Source organism: Podarcis tiliguerta (assembly GCF_965153285.1).
Source record: "Podarcis tiliguerta genome assembly, chromosome: 13".
In the NCBI taxonomy this organism is placed as follows: Eukaryota; Metazoa; Chordata; class Lepidosauria; order Squamata; family Lacertidae; genus Podarcis; species Podarcis tiliguerta.
The window spans coordinates 42,967,419-42,984,049 of record NC_139546.1 but is presented as its reverse complement, the minus strand read 5'-3'; the positions used below and the strand labels follow the sequence as shown (position 1 = coordinate 42,984,049).

Here is a 16,631-nt window from a genome sequence, read left to right as displayed (position 1 = left end):
TGAGAGGTAAAAAAAAGTGGGCAGAGCCAGAGGCAAAGCGTGACTTTCACCTTTGTACCGTAATAGGCTATACATGCAAGGACACATTTCGCCTCCATTCTCTTCACCGGAGTTCGAGGATGCGCTCCAGAATTTGATGACTCCCCCCACAAAGAATCCTGGGAATTGTAGATCGCGGCTCCCAGCACCCTTAAAAATACTACTGTTCCCAGGATGCTTTTGAGAACCCCCCCCCCCCAAGGGCTTTAAATGTGCGTTCAGCGTTATCAGTAAGCATCGTGCCGCAGTCCTGCGCGCCCTAACCAAGGAGGAAGCTCCGTGGAATACAATGCAATTCGATTGTCCAATATATTGTGCAACCGGCACAGCGGACTCTGCGTGTGGCCGGATCCAGGAGCGTTGACTCATCCCAGTGTCTTACACACAAAGGGCCGTCTCATGTCCGTCTCGGGTTGTTAAATTTAGCAGGACAGGTAGCGAAACTGTCCAATATTAACGGGACTCTCGCGTCCAAGGGGTCGCTGCGCTCCGCGCGCCGGATCTTCATCACCCTCCCACGCCTGTCCCGGACCTGAAAGAAGACAGGGGGCGTTCTTGGGTGCTTGTGCAAGTGTGTGACACACACGTAGCGTCTTACATCTCCCGCCCCCCCCATCACAAAAAGGAGCGTTGCCCGAGCAGATACGCGATCGTCGTGCCCGATCCTGCGAGCGCATTCAAACATCTGGAGAGAAAGTGTGTGGGTGGGAGGGGGGAAAACTTTCACTGCGGCTCCACCTCCGCTATTCTCCCCACCCCAAAAGCACCTGCCTTCTTGATCCCTCCTCCCCATGCCTCTTAGAGGGGGGTGGACTTTGGTCCAGATCCTGACGTCACTTGGAGGGGGGGCTGCCTCTGTCTTTACCTGCCAGCCCGCGCAGTATCCGAGTCCAAAGGAAACCTCGACGAAGGGTGTCACTGCTGCAGCCGCGCGTCTTCGCCCTCGGGGCTTCTCCCTTTTGCCTGCCGGCTTGCCAGACCACCCACCCCTCCCCTCCCGGTTCTCGCCATCCCATAATCTGCCTTTGCCATCGCCATCCTCCTCTCGTCGTCGTCCTCCTCCTCCTCTCCATCACCATGTCTGTGATGCTGGAGACCGTCGGTTTTTTCATGGCGACCATCGGCTGCGGGATGTTGGCGATCACGCTCTTCAACAGCTACTGGAGGGTCTCCACCATCTCCGGCAACGTCATCACCACCTCCACCATCTTCGAGAACCTGTGGCAGAGCTGCGCCACCGACTCCACCGGCGTCTACAACTGCTGGGAGTTCCAGTCGCTGCTGGAGCTGCCAGGTGAGCGGAGGGGGAGGGAAGCGGAGGAGGGGTCCTCGGATCTCGCAGGACAGGAAGGCAGGTTGGCATCCATGCATAAGGGAAGTGGGAAGGTGAGTGGCAGCCGGGTGACCATTGGCAGGACATCGATGGGCCATGGGAATGAGAGCGAATGCCCATGGGAGTGAATCAGGTGGCCATGGGAAGGGCAGTGAATGCTCATGGGAATGACACGAGGTGGCCATGGGAATGACACGAGGTGGCCATGGGAAAGACGCCAGGTGGCCATGGGAATGACGCCAGGTGGCCATGGGAATGACACCAGGTGGCCATGGGAAAGACACCAGGTGGCCATGGGAATGACATCAGGTGACCATGGGAATGACAGTGAATGTCCATGGGAAAGACACCAGGTGGACATGGGAATGACACCAGGTGGCCATGGGAAAGACACCAGGTGGCCATGGGAATGACACCGGGTGGCCATGGGAGTGAATCAGGTGGCCATGGGAATGACATGTGTTGTCTATGGGAAGGACACTATACGACATACGAACCCAAGAAGAGCTTGCTGCAGGTATAGGCAAACTCGGCTCTCCAGATGTTTTGGGACTACAACTCCCATCATCCCTGACCACTGGTCCTGTTAGCTAGGGATGATGGGAGTTGTAGTCCCAAAACATCTGGAGGGCTGAGATTGTCTATGCCTGGCTTGCTGGAATAAGCCAATGGCCTGTCTAGCCCAGCATCCTGTTCTCCCGGTGGCCAGCCAGATGCCTGTGGTAACCCAGCAAGCAAGATTCAAGCACACCAGCATTCTCTCCTCCTATGGCATCTAGCGACTGGTCTTCAGAAGCATTCTTGCCTGCAGCTGTAGAGGAGGCAGAGCTCACCATCCTTCCCAGGAGCCACTGACAGCCCTCTCCTCCATGTTTCTGTCTAATCCTCTTTTTACACCATCTTGGTTGGCCATCGCTGCCTCCTGTGGCAGTGAGTTCCTTAGATTAACAAAGTGCTTTCACTTTAGCCATGGAGAATGATTCCGAGTGGCCATGGGAAGGGCACCAAGGGGTCATGGAAATGGCTCCGAATGGCAGCTGCATTTGCTCCTGTTTGGGCATCCCAGAATAGTTTCTTTTCTACCCGCTTCCACCCACGCACAGGCCTCAGTCTATTTTCCTGCTGGGCAGCTCTTAGTAGGCATCAGGGTGGGTTTCTGGGCAAAACCCACCCAGGCAGAGTCCCTTCCCATTGAACCTGTTGCAGCAAATTCCTAAGAGATCCCTTCTTCTCTTTACCCCTTTCCTCCAGGCTGGATGCCTCCCCTTTACATTCGTTTCTGGAAAAGTGGGGTGAAGGGGGACCACACTTGTTACACCACCTGCCTGTGGCAGCTGGGATGTCACCCCGAAGGAGTGCTAGCTGGGTATATTTAAGTCCTTTGCCCATGCTCAGAGGCACTTTGTTATTAGTTTGCATATTGTACAGCGAATCTAGAGAAGAGCTCGCGGAAGGCTGCCAGGAAGGGTGATCCAGAATTTTAAACTCTGCCCCGGGATAAACTGCCAAGTCAGCATGCCCTATGTATTATACTAGCTTATATAACCAACGGCCAGTCAGACCTTTCAGCAGCATGCAAAAGCCATGACAGAAGTTCCTCTGAGCATGTGCAGAGCAATCTCCTTTTCCCATTAGATCTGGCTTCGATGCAGGCTTGAAACCTTCTGTTACATCTTTCTGCCAAGATTCTCCCGGATCTTGAATAGTTGCACGACAGGCAGAAATCCAACAGATGTAGCTTCCGTCAGCATCGAGCTAAGGCAGCGCTACAAAGAGTTTTCCACGTGGAATTTCTGCGGAAGAGACAATCTGGGATTGTCCCTTTCCCTTTCCCAACTAAGCACTGTTGGGCGGGGGGGGGGCGGCGTGCGATATGGGTACAGTACCTGTTGGATTGCCCAAGATGGAATTAGACTTCTGTGTCAACCCCCCCCCCCCACACAGTTATAAACCGTGCAACATTTTGATGCAGTGCTCTGGGGCATGTGCAGAGTGCTTTTCTCTCTCCGCACCCCTACACATCTGGGGTTTGGGGGAAGCGCTTCTGTCTTAGAGGGCGTGAAAGAAAAAAAAGATGCCGATTATGAGCGTTTCTCCTAAGGCCCTGCAGGGGGCAGCGATGAGCAATGAAATGATCTCCGATAGGAAAATGTAACCTATAAAGAGAATAAACTGCCTTTTGGCTGCAACTGTCACCCCATGCGCCAAACGGGGTTGTTGTGTTAGTCTGCATCCTGGTAGGTTGTTTGCACAATGGTTCTGCTAGCTGCAAACGTTCAGAACAGCTGTGTATCTGCTGGCACGTGGGGAAGGTAACATCATGGAAAAAACCAAAACAAAAGCTGTCCTTTCCAGGGGGCTGAAGGGGGCTGGCGACTGTGTGCAAACCGAGGTTGCCAACTGCTCGCGCAGCTGTGCTTTTAACCGCAGCTCGGTGCAAGGCGTGGCGCGTACTGTGCGCGAATTGCCACCGATGCTTGTGATCTCTCCAAACCGCTGCAGGCTGCTGTCTGCTAGGTGTATTCAGTTGCTCTGCCTGTGACCATTCCCTCTATTTCCGATGGCCAGGCTTTGAGTGCCGTCGGTTATGTAGCCGAAATGGAACTTCCCTGCGCGGGCAGCCTTAAAACAACCCTAAAGTTTGCAGATATGTAGGACGCTTTAGGAAGGGGGCGGGACTAAGGGAGAGAACTCCCCGCCCCCCAAAAGAGCTTCTGCCCAATAAGAACTGAGCAAACCTGGTGGCCGCAGAATGCTGACCGACAGTAAGGAGAGAGGGATGGAATGGAGTAACTTGGGAAAGGGCATGGCTGGCTGGCATCATAAACAGGAGCGTTTCAACAGGCACCGCTTTGTTGTGCTTTACTAATATAAAAGCAACTTTGAGAGGAGGCAATTGGTAGCAGATGGTCCTGTGCGGTTAGGGATGGAATAATCCGGCCACGTTGCTTTCTCTCAGCATCTCAGTTTTTTTCTAATCTTTGCCCTGAGATACAGAGTGGTGTAGTTGCTGGGCGACCTTAAGCCAGTCACTCACTCTCAACCTACCTTATAGGGTTGTTGTAAATGATAGATTGGAGAGGACCTGTTACACCACCCTGAGCTCCTTGAGAAAAGACAGGATCTAAATGTAATAATAATAATAATAATAATAATAATAATTAATTTTTCAAAAATCAGTTATTTACACCAGCTTGTGATTTGTTTATTTTTAAAGAACTCATGAAAATTCACTAGCATTCTTAATCATAACACTTTTTTTGCATGCAATTTTGCTTCATGTACAAAAAAAATCGAAATCTGTCATTTTTGCAGAGCAATTCTCCCCAGCAGAATGCATTAGTATATGTTAGGCTCACAAATACATTTGAATAGTTTGTTTTCACTTATAAATGAATTATTCACTCTGGCGTTTTTGTACACATTGGCAAGCTGAAGAACAGCAATGCCAAACTCACAGAAGTGTGAATTTTGAAGTATGGCTCACTGTTGTGTTTTGGTTTGCTTTTTCTTTTTGAAAATGTGAATTAAGTAGGTTCCCCTTTAAATGCCAATGGGATCAAATTTCCCTTCCCATCTTTAGGTGCAGGTCAGTGGGAGGGGGACAATCAATTGGAGGAGGCTTTGAGGTCTTCTTTGCCAGCATTCCTCCTTCTCTTGGGATCTGTTCCTGCTGGGTCATCAATCACCCCATCATGAGCAGGAACAGGCTCAGCCAAAAGACATTTTGCTGCCTTGGGCAAAGGACAAGCTGGTCCTCCTTGTGTCTCCAACATCCTCCATGTCACATAAAGATGACGAGTAGCCTGGTACCTGAATATTGGTTCATCACTGGCAAGAGGACAGCATCCTTCAGGGCACCTGAGGACAGCAGGACAGTTTTTAGGGAGTGCAGGACAGGCTGTGCAGCACACTTATCTCTCAACCTCCTTGCTAGGGAACAGCTAATCTGTCAATTTTGTTCTCTCCCAATGTTTCATTTTTTCAGTCTTCAAGTTCGGCTCTCTACATTTTGACATCAGTTACCAATTTGAATAAATAAGTAAACTTAAATTCAATCCAACTTTTTTAAAAAAAAGGTCTAATGAATCACCAGTGATTCCCACCCACCCACCCAATATACACATCTTTGTATGTGGTTTTGCCTACTACAGTGGTACCTTAGTTCACAAACTTAATCCGTTCCAGAAGTCCATTCCAAAACCAAAGCATTCCAAAACCAAGGCATGCTTTCCCATAGAAAGTAAAGCAAAACAGATTAATCCATTCCAGACTTTAAAAAGCAACCACTAAAGCAGCTATTTAATATGAATTTTACTAACGAGACTATTGATCCATAAAATGAAAGCAATAATCAATGCACTGTACTATAAAATAAATAAGGCAGTATTATAGATGATAAAAATTAAAATTATTATTTTTTCTTACCTGCACTGATAATAGTCATTGTTTGGATGGAGGGCTTTTATCCATTTCCACAGTCACATAATCAATCAATCAGTAGCTGAACTGGGTTCCACACAGTCACAAAAACAAATTAACCAAAAAAGCCTTAGAAACAAAAACCCAAAATAAATAGCAAAAACAAAATACCAAACTTAATCCGTTACAGAAGTCCTTTTGACTTCCAAAATGTTTGAAACCCAAGGTGCAGCTTCTGATTGGTGCAGGTGCCCTGAAAACAATAGCCGACAGTCGCATCAGACGTTCAGCTTCCAAAAAACGTTTGAAAACCGGAACACTTACTTCCAGCTTTTCAGCGTTTGAGAACCAAGACGTTTGAGAACCAAGGTACATTTTTGCCAGCACTTTCCACTAATAATAAACTTTTTTTTTCATGCTATTTTCACGAATACAACATGCCTTTTTTCATGTACACATCACCCTGGTGCATTTTGTACACATTAGTGGGATGGAGAACGGCACTGCAAAATTCAGAGAGGTGCAAATGGAGAGTTTGGCTTCCCTCTTCAGCTCAGCTGGAGTTTATTGAGCTGTGGGAGCCATTGGTACTTGGCCTATGTGTGAGTCAGCGTGTTTGCCACAGGAAAGAAGGGTGGGTAGAGGTGGGAAGAAAGAGATTTCAACACCTGGACAATGAACTGAGGCAGGACTGGTGACCACAGAGCTGTCCTCAGACTGGCAGACAGGAGAGTCTGGGCCAAAAAGGATGTGAGCGGGGAATGGCAGAACCTGTTTCTGACTTCCCTGTTTATTCTCTGAGACACACCTCCTCTGGCACAATCGGTCTCCCCTACCACCCTTCAGCAAAGATCTGGAATCGAAGCAGAAAGTGTGATAGAGGAAGAGGAGTGCAGATCTCCTATAGCGACAGAGTGAGATGTGAGACAATGCTGGACAAGGATTCAGAGTCAAATAATAAGAATAATAATAATTTATTATTTATACCCCACCCATCTGGCTGGGTTTCTCCAGCCACTCTGGGCGGCTTCCAACAAAATATTAAAATACAATAGTCTGTTAAACATTAAAAGCTTCCCTAAACAGGGCTGCCTTCAGATGTCTTCTAAAAGTCTGGTAGTTGTTCTTCTCTTTGACATCTGGTGGGAGGGTGTTCCACAGGGAGGGCGCCACTACCGAGAAGGCCCTCTGCCTGGTTCCCTGTAGCTTTGCTTCTCACAATGAGGGAACCGCCAGAAGGCCCTCTGCACCGGACCTCAGAGCGATGGGGGTGGAGACGCTCCTTCAGGTATACTGGACCGAGGCCGTTTGGGTAGTGGAATCCACATGCTCCAGCTGTTCCTTTCTTATCAGGGAGATTCTGTGTTGTTCCTGGGGGGGCTTTTCAGCAGAGAACTTGTCTGCTGCAAATTATTGCCCACATTTTCAAAAGCCATTGCCTTCATGGGCGTAGTAGCCAGGATTTATGTTGTGCGGGGCAGGGGGGCGGGACACCCTCATGTCGCCATCCTCTGTCTGGTTCTGTCTACCAGATTCAGAATGAAATGTCTCAGCAGCAGTTGTTACCAATTACTTTCTTTTGAACCCAAGGGCTCAGAAAAGCTGTCAAAATCTTTGTACCATTTCTACTTTTAGTTTTTCTGTTTTTTCTTGAATTTTTTAAAATTAATTTTCAATTACAATAATCCAATAAAAGGATCATTTTAACGTTGCCAAATTATAATACCATTAATAATGCCAATCATTCAAAAGCCAAATTATACAATGCTAGAGTTGATGATTTACTATATTTTTGCATTCCAAAATCTTATAAACTTCCATTATACTCCAGTCGGAATAACAAACCCTTCTACCGCAACTGCAGTTTTAATGACTTCCATCTGCATTAATACATTGATTTATAGTCCCACAGGTGAAGCATTCAAACTCTCTCTTTGTTCTTCTTGTGTGTGGCAATTATTCTGTCCATGATGTTTCTTCCTCAATTTCTAATTTTAGTTAAGTATTTTAATTTATTTCCTTGATTTGGGGGGGGGGGCAGCTGCCTCACCCCCCACCCCACCCTGGCTACATCCATGTTTGCCTTCTTAAAATGTGAATGTTAGTTCCTTTTGGATAAACCCGAGTTTGTTCTTTTTAAAAAGGAACTTTCCAAGTTCTGCTCTAGGGGGTGGTTTGAGAGGACATAAGGCGACCACCTTGTTTGGAACTACAGTGGTACCTCGTGTTAAGTACTTAATTCGTTCCGGAGGTCTGTTCTTAACCTGAAACTGTTCTTAACCTGAAGCACCACTTTAGCTAATGTGGCCTCCTGCTCCCGCCACTCCGCCGGAGCACGATTTCTTTTCTCATCCTGAAGCAAAGTTCTTAACCTGAAGCACTATTCTGGGTTAGCGGAGTCTGTAACCTGAAGCGTATGTAACCTGAAGCGTATTGCTGTAAAGCAAATCTGGGTCTGGTCTGTGCCCAGGGAACTGCACAATGTATCACCTTGGTTTCCCTGATGGAAGAAAGGCTGGATCAAAAAGCAAGAAGATCAATGGATAATTAAACCAAGGCTGGCTTTACCATGGAGCAAAAGGAAGCAGTAGCGCAGGGCGACAACTTCATGCACCCAGCCTCTATCTCTGTGTACCTTAAAAACACACACACAAAAAGTGATATGCGGAAGGTCAAATGGTTAAAAATGGCATTTTAAAGAGCCATTGATTTGGCTTATTTGCTTGTGGGAAGCATTATCAACAGAGTTCAAACAGTCACCCCCCCCCCCCAAAGAAAAGGTAAAGGGATTTGTGGTTTTGGCATGCACAGCTCGGTTTCATTGTTTATATGACAATAGCCCTCAGTGTGTGTATAGTGTGTCTGTGTGTGAGAGAGAGCTATACTACTGGGCAGAACCACAGGTGTGAAAAACTCCTCAAATGACACCTTTGCTTTACTCCAAAAGCTACCTTTCCGGAACTTGAGGCTAATACCATGTCCAGGGGGTGGGGGGAGGCAGAAAAAAATGCAGAGGTACCTCGGGTTAAGTACTTAATTTGTTCCGGAGGTCCGTACTTAATCTGAAACTGTTCTTAACCTGAAGCACCACTTTAGTTAATGGGGCCTCCTGCTGCTACTGCGCTGCCGGAGCACGATTTCTGTTCTCATCCTGAAGCAAAGTTCTTAACCTGAGGTAATATTTCTGGGTTAGCGGAGTCTGTAACCTGAAGCGTATGTAACCTGAAGTGTATTTAACCTGAGGTACCACTGTATAACAGGATTGTTTTGCCATGTTTTTGTGTTACAAATCTCAATTACCGATGTTTTCCTGTGTTCCAAAGGAATTGCTTTATTGCGTATTTTAGTTGCCTATGGGTTTTTATAATTGATTTTATACTTGTAAACTGCTAGACTAATACTTGGAGGCGGTGATGATGTGGGTCAGTAAACTGACGCTGAATCCCAAATAGACAGAGGTGTGAGGCGACCCGAATTCTCACATCCAGGAGGTGGGGAGATGGCCCTTTTTGGACTGAGATGACTTGGCCACTGAACTCCACGCTCCGGTAACTTCCAGATCGGATTATAGTAATGCGCTCTGTGTGGGTCTGTCTTTGAAGAGCTCTTCAATTGCTCCAAAGTGCAGCAGCCAGATTACTGTGTTTAGGGCTTGCATGTTTAGAACTCATTCCTGTTTTAAAACAGCTGCACTTTGAGCAATTGTGAGGCCCAATTCAAGGTCCTCACGTTAGTGTTTAAAGCCCTAAATGACTCAGGCCTCCAATAACCTCACGTTAGTGTTTAAAGCCCTAAATGACTCAGGCCTCCAATAACCCTACAGCCCCTAAGATCGGAGGAGCATGAGGCTCTCTGTCTCAGGGTTGTGGGTTCCAGCCCCATGTTGGGCAAAAGATTCTGCATTGCAGGGGGTTGGACTTGATGACCCTGCTGTCCCTTCCAACTCTATGATTATGTGACCCTCTCATTTGTTCCACCACCCTCAGAAGTTCGGATGGTGGCTGTGGCCCTGGAGTGTGCGTTCTCTGTGGCAGCTCCTGAGTTGGGAAACTCGAACCCAAATTTCAGGGTTGTCTTGGAAAGTTCTGCCTGGGTCAACACTGACCAGCTTTTTCGCTATTCCTCTCCAGCTTACCTGCAGGCATCTCGAGCCCTCATGATCAGTGCGTTGGTGCTGGGCTTCTTGGCGATCCTGTGCGGCATGTTGGGTCTGCAGTGCACCAAGGTGGCAGAGGGGAACCCCAACGTCAAGGCAAAGATGGCGGCTCTCGCGGGATGCATGTTCATCTTGGCTGGTAAGTGGAGCGAAAAGAGGGAGCCTAACGACTGTTGACCAAGACAGAAATTACTTGCTGAGCAATTTTCCTGGATTCAAAGCTGGAGATTGTTCATAAGCCTTTTGGTTAGAGTGGGGAACCTCTCTTATCTGGCACTGGGGATTCTGCCCCCTGGACACACCCCTCTCCTCAAGCCCCACCCACTTAGCAGTCCTACTTACTGTCAGGATGCTATCAGCGGCTCCTAGCTGGTTGCCCAGGAAAGTATAAAGACAAGGAATAGTTTTTTTACCACCCTTTTTTATTTCAGTCTTCACAGAGAGAGGCTATAGAACCCAGTCTCTTGGATAATAGCACTGTCCTGAATGAATGTCTCCCACTTCCTCGTTCGTCATTCTCATCGTCTTCTCTATGGGTGCCTCTGTCTTTGAGCTCTTTGCTCTCCTACTTTTAAGGCTTGCCGGGTTCTGGGAGATGGAGGGTCTGGAATGCTTTCTAATAACAACGTGTCAGCCGGGTGTTGTTCTGGCTCTCCCAAGATTTCCCAGCTTTTCCTCTCATCTGCCTCTGAGCTGTGACCTCCCTCAAACCCCTGCTGTAAATCTATACTGTCTTCCTCTTCCTCCTCCCTGGAAGGCTCAGGATGGGGAGGCAGTCTCCACCATTCCTCCTCTGCCCAGTCCCTGACGCTTACCTATCCTTCCCAGAGTATTTTTGCTTGGCTGCAATGGGTCCTTGAATTCTGACAAGGCCTCTCGCTTGCTTGGATGGAGAATAAGGAAGGGGAGGGTATGAACTTTATGTACAGATGTTATTTATTTGTGTAGCTGAAGCCACTGCAAAAACAAAATACATAAAACAGAATTAAATGCATTGCACAGCCAAACTATTTCTTAAAACCAGGCATTCTGTCATAAGAGTCTGCTGCTGGGAAGCATTTTAACTATCAACCCTACAAATTTTTCTCCCTAAAATTGCTGCTCTAAAGGCAAAAGAAGTGCTGTGTGCACAGAGGGGTGTGTGGAGGAACTAGCCAACTGTAGAAAGTTAGATGCAAAATGGACACCAGCTGCTCATGCCCATTTTTTCCTCTGGCTCCACCCAACATTGCCATGTGTCTCTTGGAAGGTCCGACAGAGGGGAACCTGACCCTCCGTCTGAAAGTGGTTCCCCACCATTGCTTGGGGTCTCCCTGCGGTGCAGGAGACACAGAACAAGCAGGGAAGGTTGTCATTATTTTATCTCCTGCCACATTGGGAGATTTAATAAAACTGGAGGAGGAACCTTTCTCAGCTTGAGGGTCTCATCTCCTTAATAAACAATGTTGTTGGGACCATATGCCCAGCCACACAAACACTAGAAGTTTCTGCATACATGGACGTGCTTACACACACACACACACACACACACACACCTCTCCATCTGGGCATCATCACAGTTCAGGGACACATTCCAGCCATGCAAAAACATTCAAGGAGGGTGCAGAGCAAGGCTGTGACTTGTGGAGGATCTCAAGGGCCACACTGAAGAAACTTAAGGGCCGCATTTGACCCCGGTTCTTTCCCAAGTAAGCCTTGTCCTCCTCTGCTGGCGATTGTTGACAGTCTGCTTGAGCTACCAAAAGGATCCCTCTTTAGTACGCAGAGATGTGCCAGGGCTTCGTCCTGTCCTGAACAACCTATCTTTTTCTCCTCGTTCAGGTATCTGCGGGATGGTGACCATCTCCTGGTATGCCTTCAATATTACCCGGGATTTCTTTAACCCCCTCTTCGTCGGCACAAAGTAAGTCTGCCAAGCGGCAGGGGGGGTGGGGTGTCAGATCAAAGGACCCCGAACAACAATGAAACAGGGGAAGAGAGGCAGTGCTTCCTTCTAGACTGTCTTAACGACTGGGTCTTTCTTTACAATGACTTTACTGTCATATATAAAATACTTAAATAAATTAGCATTAGCATTAGCAGACTTCAAGGACCCAGGCAAAAGCATTTAGGGTGCCTTGCGGGACCAGGGAGGGGGTGTGGCCTGAAGAGAGGAGGCGTTGCCTGGGGAGAGGAGGAGTGGCCTGGGGAGAGTCTCATGGGCCAATTAGAGAGGACTGGGTGGGCTGCATTTGGCCCCTGGGCCTGCAGTTCCTGACCCCTGTTTTACAGGACATGCCCTTGACTGCTTTTGCGTATCATAAGAGTTGAGGGTAAAGAGTTTTATTATCCATGTAGTTTAGTTGACCTCAGCACAGGGTGCCTGTTGCCCTGCAGATGGTGTTGGACTACAACTCTCAACATCCCTGACCCTTGGGCTTGCTGGCTGCAGGGGCTGATGGGATCGGGAGTCCAACCGCATCATCACTGGCATGCCATGTTTTTTGCAAACATCTCCTCCCCCCCCCCCATGTTTGCCTTTGCAAACTGAATTCCTTTTGGATGACAAAATGTGACGAAAGGATTTTAACCAAGATTCCTTTGGGATGGTTTCCAACGTGCAGGTATGAAATTGGACCTGCCCTCTACCTGGGCTGGAGCGCCTCGCTGCTTGTGATAATTGGAGGAGGATGCCTATTCAGTTCGTGTAAGACCCATTTGTCCCAGGACAAGAGGTGAGAGCAATGCTGGCTCCAAACTTTTTGTGGGGTGGGTAGAGGGACTTGTGCCTTCCTCCCTTTCCCCCTCTGGGTCCTAGCTGAAGGACCAGGTGCGCAGCCTGGGAGTCATTTTGGACTCACAGCTGTCCATGGAGGTGCAGGTCAATTCTGTGTCCAGGGCAGCTGTGTACCAGCTCCTTCTGGTACGCAGGCTGAGACCCAACCTGCCCGCAAACTGTCTCGCCAGAGTGGTGCATGCTCTAGTTATCTCCCACTTGGACTACTGCAATGCGCTCTACGTGGGGCTACCTTTAAAGGTGACCCGGAAACTGCAACTAATCCAGAATGCGGCAGCTAGACTGGTGACTGGGAGTGGCCGCCGAGATCATATAACACTGGTCCTAAAAGACCTACATTGGCTCCCAGTACGTTTCCGAGCACAATTCAAAGTGTTGGTGCTGACCTTTAAAGCCCTAAACGGCCTTGGCCCGGTATACCTGAAGGAGTGTCTCCACCCCCATTGTTCTGCCCAGACACTGAGGTCCAGCTCAGAGGGCCTTCTGGCGGTTGCCTCACTGCGAGAAGTGAGGTTACAGGGAACCAGGCAGAGGGCCTTCTCGGTGGTGGCACCCGCCCATCAGATGCCAAAGAAATAAACAACTACCTGATTTTTAGAAGACATCTGAAGGCAGCCCTGTTTAGGGAAGCTTTTAATGTTTGATGTTTTATTGTGTTTTTAATATCCTGTTGGGAGCCACCCAGAGTGGCTGCGGAGGCCTGGCCAGATGGATGGGGTATAAGTAATAAATTATTATTATTATTACCCAGAAAGAAAAGGGAAGGCAATGAGAGGTTGTTATGACTTCCTGCCTTTTGGCTATTTGTCCATCTAGCTTAGAATTGTCTTCTCCAGGGACAGGGAGCCTGGGTACCTTCAGAAGTTGCTGGACTCCAACTCCCATCAGCTCCAGCCAGCATGACCAATGGTCAGGGATGATGGCAGTTGTAGTCTCACAAATCTACGGAAGGCCACAGGTTCCCTTATAAAGTGGGATGGTTATGAAAGCTGCAAGGAAAGTGGTGGGGGCAATTCTGAGAGGAAGCAACAAGGCCGAAGCCACGTCAAGATTTATCGAATCGTAACCCCCCAACATCTGTTTTTGTGTCTTCACAGCTACACTTATCCGTACAAGGCCCCCAAGAGTGCCCTGTCAGCCCCCACCAACACAGCCCCTCGCCCCCGCAGGGAGTCTAACGCCAGCAGCAACGGAAAGTATGGGAAGAACGCTTACGTCTAAGCCTTTGCAGTGGGGTGACCACCCCTTTCTGTTTGCATTTTTCCAAAAGAGACGTTTTCAGATGCTTTCCTGGTTGCACAGGAACCCAAAGGCTTTTTTTACGGAGCTCGCAAGCCATGGTAGGAAGGGCTGTCTTTCTCTCTCTCATATCCCACTCTCTGCTCCAATTCCTTTGGACATTTCTGGTGATGATGATGATGGTAATAGGAACTGGACAAAGACAGTGAATCCACAACGATCCTGGAAAATGCTGCATGGTGTTCAATGCGGAGGAGAGCTGTCTACATATAATGATTTTGCCTTCCTTCTCCTCTGAATGGAGACTGTTCCCTGTTGGTCAGTTAACCCTGGCTTGCTAGGTTTGGGCTAGCCTGTCGTTGGGAGCAGATGGCTTCTTAAAACGACAGAGGCAGGGGATGAAATCAGACCATTTCTCTTGGGAGAAATAACTTCTCGTCTGTTCCAGACACTTGCACAGGTCATATGCGCTTGGTGATCGGGAGAGAGGCCAAAAAAGATTTTGAACGTGCTCAGAAGAACTGGTTTATATCCTTACTTCCTACAGCCCAAAGCGCCAAATACTTGGATTGGTCTCTATGGGGAAAGAAGTAGTCTGAATTCAAATTCACTTGTAAATAGCAACAAAATAGTATTTTCTGTAGGTTTCGTACCTCTTATCTCTGCACACCCCGACAACACCCACAATGATTGAGTTTTCTGGATTGGGGGGGCGGGGGAGAGAAATGATATTGAATCAGGACGACAGTACTGAATAAGGCTTGCTGATACAGAATAGGATTGCTTCGGGGATTCGTAAGACAAACTTTTAAGATGTGGCTTTTTAAAGGTGCCCTCCCCATTGGACTTCCACTCCTATCAGCTCCAGTCAGCTTGGTCTGGGGTAATAGGAAGTCCAACCATAGACAGAAGACCTCTGATTCCCACTCCCTGAAGTAGCAAAGTGGCTTCAAAATGTCAAAAAGCCTAGAAATCATGTAGAAATTTTAGCTTTTACAATAACTATCAGGTCTTTTGTTGTAAAACCAACTAGCATTGCTTCTGTATCTCATCCCTCTCTTAGGGTTTTTTGATTGCCCTTTTGTATTTGAAGATGGGGATCTGGTAGATCAAAAGACCTGGTGCTTTGTCATCATTCATCAAGCATGGCATTGGGTGTATATATTACCTCCAGCAATTCACAGCTGAAAATAGTTTGGGGTACTTTCTGGTTCCGCTAGGAGTCTCTCCCCCCCCCCAATTATTAACTACTGCTTAGAGCACACCTCTGCCACCTTTCAGATCAGCGCTAGCTGCTATGCCCTGGTTTATTCCACAGCAGCCTCTTCCACTCTGGTGCTCTCCAGATGTGGTTGAACTACAACTCCCATCTTCCCTGACCGCTGGCCATGGTGGCCAGAGCTGACTAGAGATGAGAGTCCAGCATCATTTGTAGGGCATCAGGTTAGGGAAAGTGGCTCCACCGCAGGGCTCAATGTTATAATCTCTGCAGAGCCACAAATCACCCTGTGAAAGGCACAGCAACATGGGCTGGTTGAAACATTGGCAACCAAGGATAAGCCAGTGTGGTGTAGTGGTTAAGAGCGGTAGTCTCGTAATCTGGTGAACCGGGTTCGATTCTCTGCTCCTCCACATGCAGCTGCTGGGTGACCTTGGGCCAGTCACACTTCTCTGAAGTCTCTCAGCCCCACTCACCTCACAGAGTGTTTGTTGTGGGGGAGGAAGGAAAAGGAGAATGTTAGTCACTTTGAGACTCCTTAAAGGGAGTGAAAGGCGGGATATCAAATCCAAACTCTTCTTCTAAGCCTTTGTTCTGCAATAACACCTCCTGGCTTGGCTCCTGAAACAGGGTGTGTAAGAAAATTGAGGTCACCCTTTCATGCAGTGTTGCTGGTTTGGATATTTCTGCTGAAAGGGCCGTGTCAGCCTTCCTCCCGGCGGGCAGGAAGTTCAAATGCAGCTGGAGGTGCATATTGAAAAGTTTTGCATTTCAGGATATGACACACCAAGCTGGTGACTTGAAAGCTCTCCAAAAGCTCTGGTTGAAAGGAATCTCTACTTCTGACAATTACACATAAGGAGGTTAATAATAGCCCCTGGACTCTGGACCTGTACAGAACGTTCAACAGCTCCTCTTTGTGATAAGTATTACTCAAAGATACTCTTGTGGAGACACGGCAGCCTGGGGTAACTTGGCCTCCCTCCATCTGAGAAGAGGAGCAACTGGACTCCTATAGATAAGAAAATGCGAATTTTGCTTTGACTTTGAACCAAGTCTTTGCTCACTCAATGCTGAGAAAAACAACTCTGGGAGCACATGACCTGTGCGCTAGAAGCACTACCTTGTACATTTCAGATTTATATATTATATATATAAAAGGAACATTGTTTTCAATGACAATTGACTGGTGTCTGCTGTTTACAACCAGCTGCAGGAACCCAACTAAAATAAAAGCAGGATTCTTAATCAGAACTAAAGTAGGGCAACCCAGCCAGGACTGATGGCAACGTCCTACAACCAAGTGCTCTGAAATGACTTCGGACCAAACTTCACTGGCAATGCTCCATGCTCCGATCTTTTCATTCAGGAGCTGCTCATCACAACCCCAACTCTTAACACACTGACACACACACACTAACCAAAAAAGGCCCTTAGCATTTAAGGA

The 16,631-nt window shown here is 47.9% G+C and overlaps 1 protein-coding gene across 2 annotated transcripts; it reads left to right on the top strand.

Moving 5' to 3' along the window:
• The first annotated feature begins 690 nt into the window (after nucleotides 1-690).
• Nucleotides 691-16,366, top strand: CLDN15 (claudin 15). 2 transcript variants are annotated; one of them, XR_014504292.1, is made up of 6 exons: nucleotides 691-1,333; nucleotides 9,925-10,089; nucleotides 11,772-11,853; nucleotides 12,554-12,664; nucleotides 13,824-15,528; nucleotides 15,771-16,366. XR_014504292.1 is itself a non-coding variant. In XM_083409394.1 (5 exons), the coding sequence occupies exons 1-5, from the start codon at nucleotides 1,117-1,119 to the stop codon at nucleotides 13,945-13,947; spliced, it is 699 nt and encodes a 232-aa protein (XP_083265520.1). In that variant the 5' UTR covers nucleotides 934-1,116; the 3' UTR covers nucleotides 13,948-15,532. The 2 variants fall into 2 exon arrangements, 1 of the variants encoding a protein (XP_083265520.1); XM_083409394.1 differs by lacking the exon at nucleotides 15,771-16,366 and having other exon boundaries at nucleotides 934-1,333; nucleotides 13,824-15,532.
• The last annotated feature ends 265 nt before the right edge of the window (nucleotides 16,367-16,631 follow it).